Consider the following 10,239-nt stretch of genomic DNA (forward strand, 5'->3'; position numbering starts at 1 on the left):
CCTCCCTCCCCCCCTCCCTCCCTCCCTTCCTTCCTTCCTTCCTTCCTCTTTGTCAGCGCTTCTCTGTGCAGCCCAGGCTGTTCTGGAATTCACTATGTAGGCCAGGCTAGCCTTGAACTCACAGAGATCTAACTGCCTCAGCTTCCCAAGTGCTGGGCGTGTACCATTCTAGGCTATAATGTGATTTCTCAAAAATATTTGTCTGCCAGGCAGTGGTGGTTCACGCCTTTAGTCCCAGCACTTGGGAGGCAGAGGCAGGTGGATTTCTGAGTTCGAGGCCAGCCTGGTCTACAGAGTAAGTTCTAGGACAGCCAGGGCTACACAGAGAAACCCTGTCTCAAAAAAAAATGTCTGTCGCTTTTAAACTATGGTGATAAATGTCTACACAAAGATGTGATTGTTTTGTGCTGGTAAATTGGCTCCTGGTGGAGGCTGGAGAGATGGCTTAGCAGTTAAGAGCACTGGCTGCTTTTCTAACTCAGCAGTCCTGAGTTCAATTTCCAGCACCCACGTGGAGGCTCATAACTGGGAATCCAATGTCCTCTTGGGGTATGCAGATACCACCAGGCAGGCAGATCTCTTGAGTCTGAGGCCAGCCTGCTCTACAGAGTGAGTTCCAGAACAACCAGGACGGTCCAAAAAAAACAAACCAAACCAAACCAACAACAAAAAAACCCTGTCTTGAAAAACCAGAAGAAAAAAAAATGCTCCGGGTTAGTAAAAGGAAGACAATTGAAATTGACCTTATCTGCAGTTCATGATAGACCATAAAGTTTCCTCCCCCTACCCACTTTGTAATTTGTTTGAGATTTACTGAGGTAGGTTGTTGGAATAAGAAAGGAAATTAGAGCCAAGAGAGACAACTCATTAAGCTGTTTTTGCTACCTTGGCCGATTACCTCAGTCTGATCCTGGAGATCCACATGGTAGAAAGCAAGAACTGATTTGCAGGTTTTTCTCTGACCTCCACCAGGCCTTCCATAGCAATGCACACGCACACGCACACTAAATCAGTATAATTTAAAACTTATAGGAGGGAAATTGACAATTTACTACAATGGTTTCCATTCTAGGAAAACATTTAAAAATGTAGTGTCAGTCCCTTCCACCCATTGTGCCCCTTTAATCAGAATCTCTGGGGTGGGCCTCAGTAATGTGTATTTTTTCCCCAGACACCCAGAATACTAAGCCAGGTTTGGAAACATCTGATTTATCAGTTTCTACTTATTTCACAGGTAGGGAATCTGCAGTTCTGGGAGGGGGAGTAACTTGTTCCGGTCACATGTGGCATTAGCGCCTCTTTTCTCCATTGAAGATTTATAGACGGGAAGCCCTGAGTCCTGGACTTAAACACCACTGTCTAGAGCAAGTCATTTCACTTCTCTGGACCTTTGTTTCCTCACTGTGAGAGTAATGCCATTGCTGTTTTGAGAGTCCAAAGAGAATGAATAGTCCTGGAAGCACTTTGTCACCTGGGTTATGCACACGGAGGAAGTGGAAGCAGTTTGCTCTCTCTCACAATTGCCCCTCCATGGCAACTGGTCAGGTCTCACAGTGTTGGAAGTAGCCACATTTCGGTGGCTGCTGGGTCCCAGGCCTTCTGTCACCAAGTCCTCTTGTCTGTCACAGGTTGGGATGGCCACCATATGGGGAAGCACCTTGCAGGATGAGAAGCAACTGGAAGAGCTGGCAAAGCAAGCCATAGACCGGGCCCTGGCTGAGGGCGTGTTGCTGAGATCCGCACAGAACCCCAGCTCCTCGGATGTAAGCTTCATCATGCTCCTCCATCACGATGGAGGCAGGACCTTTGGGTCAAAGACTGTCTCTTTCTTTTGTTTTATTCAATAACTAAAATTGATTTCTAAAAATATGATTCTGAAAGTAAAAAAGCAGCGTGCTAGAGTAATCACACTTAAATCTGGGGTATGAAGTGTAATCTAGGCATCTACTTAATTTCTGTAAGTTGTACTTTCTTCTAGTATTGTAGACACAGTAAGACTACGTCATTGACTGTGTAGGATACTTAGAAGATAACTCCCAGGAAGCACTCTGTCCAGGGAACCCATATATGTATATGAAGCACGCTGGACCACGAATCACGCTGTCTTCTCTGCAGTTGCTTTTTGTTTGTTTTGGAAACAGAGTCTTAGCATGGAGCCCTCCCTAGCTAGCCTAAAAGTCGCTGTGTAGGCCAAGAGGGCCTTGAACTCACGGCGCTCCTCCCATTTCTTCCTCAGTGAGCTTGCATCACCAGGCCTGGCCTGGCTTGTGTGTGATTCTCACACACACTTGTAATTTAAAATCCCAAGTTGAGTCAGGCATGGTGGCACGCACTTTTAATCCTGGTACTCAGAAGGCAGAAGCAGGAGGATTTCTGAGTTTGAGGCCAGCCTGGTTTACAGAGTGAGTTCCAGGACAGCCAGGGCTCAAAAAACAACAACAACAGCAAATCCAAGTTGAATCATACGTATTATTCTGTCATGTGTTTTAAATTTTTGTTTTTTAACCTTATATGAGGGTTAGCTTTATTTGTCTAATGTTTTTTGTTTTTTTATTGCCAAGAATAACAAATTAAATGTTGAAAAGTAAAGACCAGGGGCTGGAGAGCTGGCTCAGTGGTTAAGAACACTGACTGCTCTTCCAGAGGTCCTGAGTTCAATTCCCAGCAACCACACGGTGGCTCACAACCATCTGTAATGGGATCTGAGGCCTTCTTCTGGTGTGTCTGAGAGAGCAATAGTGTACTCCATATATAAAGTCAATAAATCTGAAGAAGGAGGAAGAGGAGGAAGAAGAAGAAGAGGAAGAGGAGGAAGAGGAGGAGGAGGAGGAGGAGGAAGAAGAGGAGAAGGGAAAAAAAAGTAAAGGCCAAATTTCAGTTCTCATTTAGTTGCTTATTCTACTTACTCTTAGGCATACTTTCCCCTAATGGTGACACTCAATATGACTGTTTTATGATACAAAGATTAAACACTCATTGGTATACACACACACACACACACACACACACACTGGCTTTTTTGAGACAGGGTTCCCCTGTGTATCTAAACATCTAAACTCCTTTTCCTGGGCTCAGTCACATTTATGAGGCAGGAGGAACGATTGAAAGCATGGATTTGAGACCAACTTGACAAAATACTGAGATACTTTCTCAAAACAACAACCAACAAAAATCCCACCACTATCCTTAATCTGTTTATTTTGCAACTAGATAATACATTCATATTTCTTTTTTTCTACTGCTTAATTGTTTGTTGAGACAGAGTTTCACTGCGTTATCTAGTTATCTACAGCAGTGTCAAATCCTCTACTCTCCTGTCTCAGTCTTCTGGGTAGCTGCCTTTACTGTCTTTTATACTCCACACCCAGCCCTTTCTTCCCTCTTTGTATTCAAGGGCATGTGCTAGATCAGCCTTTTTGTATTTTGCTTCTTTCTTTTCATTTCCAACCCCTCCACCTCTTTCTTTCCTCTTTTTTCTTTTCTTTTTTCTTTCTATCTCTCCCTCCTTTCTCCGCTCCCTCTCTCCCCCTCCCTCTTCCCCCACTCTGTGAATTTGTTCTAATCCATACCCTGCTCTGTGCCAGGATCACCTTGACATGGAAGACTAGGTGGTCAGCCAGAGGCTCTCACCTCTGGAGTACAGGTTAAGTTGGAGAATGTAGCAAAGGTGAAAATTAAGGAATGTCATTGGACACGGAGGAGCAGGCAGCGTGCAGTGCAGCATTGACTGTCATTTATTGACCACTCACTGTGTGTCAGGTGTTAGTCCTGTCATTTATTGACCACTCACTGTGTGTCAGGCGTTATTCTAATCATTTTGGAATTGCTGACTCATTTAACCTTCACCACAACAGAGATGAGGACATTGAAGTTCGGAGAAGTTAAGTAACCTGACTGAGGTCACTGAGGTCGTGGGAAGGTTGCCAGAGCCAGACTCTGATCCCGTGGAGTTCGGCTCCCGAGGCAATCCTCTGCACGTTCCCACCTTGCTCTCTCTCTTGGGACGCCCCATAGAAACAGTGATCCATTTTGATTGGAGGTAAAACCGGGAATGAAAGTTAGACTGAGCTTAAAAGACAAATGGAGGACACCCCAAGGTAGGAGAGGGCAAAAATGTTCAAAGAATGCAACTGAGAGGTAGGGCTGGTCCATGGGTGTACTCAGGTGAGGTCAGACAGCCCAGCTTTTGATTGTGGGCAGAGGGGACTGTCACCTTCACCCTGTAGATCATGAGCAAACCAGCTGAAGATTTGGCACCTGCAACATTAGACAGTAAGTTCATTTAGAACAGGTAACACATGAGCTAGGTGCACTGTTTGAAAACACATCCAGTGTCCAGTAAGGCTCCTTCCTCCAGCCACCCTTTCCTTCAGAGGCAAGCCAGCTTTACATTTTTGTTAGTGTCGTCTTCTTCCTTTTTTTCAGGAAAAAAAGTTTAGCAGCATTTTTATTTTAAAATATTTCTTTTTATTTTATGTGTTTCTGTGTGTGCTCACGTGTATGTATGTGTACTACCTACAGATGCCAGAAGAGGCCTCAGGTGCTCTGGAACTGTGGTTACAGGTGGTTGGGAGCTGCCATGTGGGTGTTGGGAGAGCCTCTGCAAGAGCAACTGGTGCTCTTGACTACTGAGCCATCTCTCCATCCCCAGAGCAGCATAAAAAAAAAAAAAGTCAGAGCCAACACTAAAACAGTAGGGTCTGGGGAGATGGGTCATTTTTTTTACATACCTGCTGAGCAAGCCAGAGAACTTGAGTTCAGACCCCAGTCCATCCCTGGCACAGTAGTAGGCACCTGTAACCCCAGATCTGTTGGAGTTCACTGGCTAGCCAGCCTGTCAAATCTGACTTTTAGGTTTAGTCAGAGACCTTGTCTCAAAAAATGAAGATGGAGGGAGGTCAAACGAGGGAAAGCCACTCAACTCTAAAGTACATGCATTCACCCACACTACCAAGTCTATATACATACACACATGCAAATAATATGATAAATATAACAACAACAACAACAACAACAACAACGACAGAAAGTTACCCAGCTTATCTCCATAAATCAAACTGAGAAAGAGTGGTAGTACAGGCCTGTAATTCCATCACTTGGGAATTGGAATCAGGGGAAGCTGAAGTTCAAGACTGGACCACTAGATGGCTCTATGGGTAAAGGCACCTGCCACTGAGCTTAGGATCTGAGTTTGATTCCTTAACCTAGTGGTGGAAGGAAAGACTCAGTTCCCAGAAATTGTCCTTTGAACTTCATATGCATGCTATAGAACATGCACACGCGCACACACACACACACTTTTTAAAAAAGAGCTCAAGTTCACCCTAGCCTACAGTGAGGCCAGCCTGTTCTGTATGAGGCTGTCTTCAAACAAACAAACAAATATCAGGTGGTCTGGGAGTTGCTTCTCCCCCATCTCACTCTTCCTGTTGTTCCCTGGTGACAAAGCAGAGCGTTATTGTCAAATGTGTGCTGTTGTTTTCTCTAAAAAGTGAGAGCTATGTGTCTCAGCCTGTGGACTGAGACAGCTGAAGGCACGATGAGTTCTGAGGTCAGGACAGACGGAAGTCTTGGCAGAAAAAATCTGGGAATGTTTTATGTTGGGTGGGGCTTGGGAGAGGCAGACTCCTGTGTCTTAAAGCCTTGCACTCTGAGTGCTGGTCACCTCTTCCATGATCTGCAGTAATCCTGCCCCTGTTTTGTTGTTGTTGTTTGTTTGGTTGGTTGGTTTGTTTTTTTTTGGAGACAGGATCTTTATGTGTAAAAAGGAGATCACTTGTGAACATATATATTATCAATATATATGGATCTCACTTTGTAGACCAAACTGCCCTTGAACTCACAGAGATCTGCTTTTCTCTGCTTCCCAAGTTTGGGGATTAAAGGCATGTGCCACTACACCTAGCTGTTTAGAGCTCTTTTGAAATGTGTATGATTGTTTGTAATATATAGTTCAAGATAATTTTTTAAGATTGTATAACAGGCAGGTTTCTTTGGAAGCTGCTCTTGGGTAGGCAAGTTCATTGGCCCCAAGGACCAAGGCCAGGGACATTGGCATGGAAAGTGGGGGAGAGAGAAAGAAGGGGGAGAGCACACACAGAAGATGAGAGGGGGGAGCTCAGGGGAATTTTTTACACTTGATCTTAGCCAAAAGGCCGAGAAGCGATAAGGGAATTTTTTAAAAGAAAGTATGTTAGTAAAAGTTCTAAGCTGGGCAGTGGTGGTACACACCTTTAATCCCAGCACTCAGAGGCAGAGGTGAATCTTTGGGTTCAAGGCTAGCCTGGTCTACAGAGTTGAGTTCAAGGACAGCCAGGGCTACATACATAGAGAAACCCTGCCTCAAAAAACTCAACAGCAACAACAAAAAGAAAAATCAAAGAGAAAGTTCTACCACCATAAACCCATTCTACCATAATGGCAAACCGATATTAACCGAGAGGGTAAATAATTCAAGTAATAGGCTCTATTTTTATCTGCCAAGTTCCAGTTCGTTTGTTGCTGGAAACAACAGGAGGAATATCTCCCTTTTAGAATAACCATCCTAAATGATACTTGGATTTCATGACTATGTCAAAGTCCAAAGAACCCAGCAGGCAACTAAATGCTAGCCTATTAACCAGAGTCACCACTTGTTCTCAAGGACAAGGGCAGGGCACTCCTGGCTCTAGTCGGAGAGCCACAGTTCATTTTGACTCCCTACCAGGAGCCTTTCCCCCTACCCCAGCTAGAAGGCCAGGGCCCTCGGGTGTGATCTCTTGACATGGGGGACAGATGTCAACATCAGGAACATAGGAGGGGAGTGCCGTTATATGGTGAGCATGTAGTTTGAGTGTGCTGGAGTGGTTTAGTAACCATCCTGGTTCAAATCCAAACATCAGCACCTGAATATATTTTAGACCTATTAACTTCTAACTCAGTCCTTTGCTAAGTTTGAATAACAATAGCACCTTCCTCATAGAATTTAATGTTGGACCTGTCTTAATGATCTGCAAGCAGTAAGTACCTTTTTTTTTTTTTTGGTTTTTCGAGACAGGGTTTCTCTGTATAGCCCTGGCTGTCCTGAAACTCACTCTGTAGACCAGGCTGGCCTCGAACTCAGAAATCCGCCTGCCTCAGCCTCCCAAGTGCTGGGATTAAAGACATGCACCACCACTGCCCGGCTAAGCAGTAAGTACCTAATAATTCTTGTGGGAGTTTTTATTTTGTGTGCCTCTCATTTAAAGAAAACCCTGTAGAATTGTCACAGACCCTGGAAGCTGCCATTGTACCCTTTCTTGCTTGTTTTCTCATCTCTTCCCTTCATGAAGTGACTGCTGCCCTGCAGTTATGTGCTCAGTGCCTTAAATCTGACTTTGTGAGAAGATGCCCCATTCACAGCTGTCCCCCTGCCCGACTCTCTCGTTGATCAGGTGGTGACGTACGCCCCATTCACGCTGTTCCCCTCACCAGTACCCAGTGCTCTGCTGGAGCAGGCCTATGCTGTGCAGATGGACTTCAACATACTGGTGGATGCTGTCAGCCAAAACACAGCCTTCCTGGAGCAAACACTGTCTAGGTACTGAGAGCTGAGTCTTGGGGACCAGGGATGCTAAAAGCATGGGATGGGAAGGCTGGGGAGCCGTGACTTGTTGCTGTGGAATGGGGAGCAGGCACCCCTCAGAGGACAAAAGGTAGAAAAGGAGTGAGGAGAGCTGCCTTCCAATGCTGGCTCTGCTGCGTTTTGTCTGGCAGGCAAAAAGAAAGCCCTCCTCCTTCTCTGAGCCTCAGTTTCTTCATCTGAAAAATGAGGTTGACTGAGGTCTAAGGTTGCTGTGATCCTGTGGTCAATCACCCCCTGCTTTCCATGACAAGAACCTCGATGGTCAGGAGGACTGGAGAGGTAGCTCAGGGGTTAAAAGCAGTTGCCCCTGGAGCAGAGGACCAGGGTTCAGTTCTCAGCACCAGCATGGTGGCTCACAGGGAACCAGGGGGTTCTAGGGCTCCAGCGCCCCCTGCTGGCCTCCTCAAGCACCAAGTATTTCATGGAGTATATTTACATACACGTAGGTAAGACATTAATACTTAGATAATAAAAATAAATAAGTTTTAAAAAAGTTTTCCGCCGGGCGGTGGTGGCGCACACCTTTAATCCCAGCACTTGGGAGGCAGAGGCAGGCGGATTTCTGAGTTCGAGGACAGCCTGGTCTACAGAGTGAGTTCCAGGACAGCCAGGGCTACACAGAGAAACTTTGTCTCGAAAAAAATTTTCCATTTGGAATTATGGTAAATGGCCTGGTTTTGGAAGAAAACAGGCAGTAGGGAAGGCCATTAAAAGATATGTTTAATTTTTTTTTTTTAATGAACTCTTCTTGTCACCTAAAGCGTCACATCTTTGGATAGGACAAAATGCAGACCAAGTCGTACTGAAGATACAAATCAACAACCCTGACCAGCTCACATAGATGTAGACAGCCATTCCTTTGTCTCTTGTCACTAGATCTTCAGGTCCTGAAGCAAGTGAATTTTGGAATTAAGTATAAATTGCTTACTTTAGAATCATATATGTGTGTGTGTGTGTGTGTGTGTGTATGTGTATATACATACATATACATATATATGCTTTATATATGTGCTATATGCATATAATTATATCTCTATGGTTAAGTTTTTGATGGAAAACTATTTTGTTAGGGACCAAATTTTTTTCATATGTGTTCCTTGGTGGCAGGTTGGATATGAGAAGAAATAATAATGATATGAAGTTTGGAAACCATTGGCTTGCAGCCAAATCCAGTGGGTCATGAATGCATGACCCCTGCCACCACCTTCTCTCTCAGGATGGGCTTGCTTTATGCTCATCACAAGTACTCTGGTTTAAGCCCATTTACACTTGACAGTGTGATTAGGTGGGAGACCAGCTCCAAAGACCTCAGAACCCAGCCTTCCCCCTCCCTCTCTCCACCACCATCAAGAAAATCCAGCGTAGAACCTGGAGTTGAAAGGTGTCCCTCTTCAGAGAAGCAAAATTGTGTCCTTTTTCTTGGAGGCTAAAGTCCATCTGGGGATCCTTCACTTTACCATGGGCTAAGAGAGGCCCCCGTGAAAGCGCTCACCCTCCAGAGGGGGCTGGCTAGGGGCAGAGAGGCTTCAAGGCAAACTCCTTGCCTACCCCACACTGCTCCACCCCACGCCTCCTGTAAACAGATAAGCCTATAAACCTGGCTGAGACACCAAGTTTGCCCCGAATCTTGAGAAGCATCAGATGTTGTGTTAATGACTTCCAGACTCCTCTTTGCTGTGCTTCTTCTTAAGGCTCCAGAAAACCACACTGGACGAGCCCCGAGCACGTGTCCACAGCAGCTCCCTGGGCTGAGATGATGGGCCTATTAGATCTAACCCACCTTCTTGAAGTCTCTAGCCAAACAGAAGAGATGACATTAGTTATCATATAATAAAGTGAAAATTGCATCTTCAGGCAGCTCTGTAAAGGGGACCTTCATGTTGCTTCGAGAGCATGTAGACAAGGCCTCTGATCTGGACAGCAAACACTTCTCCACAGAAACAGTATCATATGAGGACTAACTTAAGCAGTAAACCAGGATACGGACCTTGGGCCTGAAAAACCTGCAGGCACACCACAGAATGCCCTGGGTACTGTCATGGAGGAGGGGGGACATATCTGGGAGGTAACCAGAGTGCTACGGAGAGTTGACTTTAGGTCAGTCAGAAATTTTCTCAGCCATCAGGTATTCAAGATGTTTGGATTTTTAAAAATTATTTTATTTATTTACATTCCAGTCATTGCCTGCCCTGGTCCCCTCTCCCACAGTTCCTCATCCATTTCCTCCTCCTCCTCCTTGCCTCCCAAGAAGGTGCCCTCCCATCAGCCCTTCCCCTTCCCTGAGGCCTCAAGTCTCTCAAAGATTAACCGCATCTTCCCCCACTGATGCCAGACTAGGCAGATCTCTGCTATATTTGTGCCCAGGGGCCTCGGACTGGCTCATCTATGCTCCTGGTTGGTGGCTCAGTCTCTGGTAGCTCCCTGAGGTCTGGATTAGTTGAGACTGCTGGTCTTCCTGTGGGGTCACTCTCCTCTTAAGCTTCGTCAGTCCTTCCCCTAATTCAACCATAGGGGTCCCCAAATTTAGTTCAATGGTTGGGTATAAGTATCTGGTTCTGTCTCAGTCAGCTGCTGGCAGGGCCTCTCAGGGGACAGCCATGACAGGCAGGGCCTCTCAGGGGACAGCCATGACAGGC

The 10,239-nt window shown here is 45.6% G+C and overlaps 1 protein-coding gene across 2 annotated transcripts in view; it reads left to right on the forward strand.

Annotated features, from left to right (window-relative positions):
• Positions 1-10,239, forward strand: part of Gss (glutathione synthetase) — a 30,518-nt gene that overhangs the window by 3,580 nt on the left and 16,699 nt on the right. For both annotated transcript variants that reach the window (XM_028775319.1, XM_028775320.1), the window contains exons 2-3: positions 1,629-1,763; positions 7,413-7,558. In XM_028775319.1, the coding sequence (XP_028631152.1) occupies positions 1,635-1,763; positions 7,413-7,558 (275 nt within the window). In that variant the 5' untranslated portion in view covers positions 1,629-1,634. The remainder of the gene's footprint in view (positions 1-1,628; positions 1,764-7,412; positions 7,559-10,239) is intronic.

The sequence above is a fragment of the Grammomys surdaster genome, unplaced genomic scaffold (assembly GCF_004785775.1).
Source record: "Grammomys surdaster isolate TR1022 unplaced genomic scaffold, NIH_TR_1.0 254, whole genome shotgun sequence".
NCBI classification, from domain to species: domain Eukaryota; kingdom Metazoa; phylum Chordata; class Mammalia; order Rodentia; family Muridae; genus Grammomys; species Grammomys surdaster.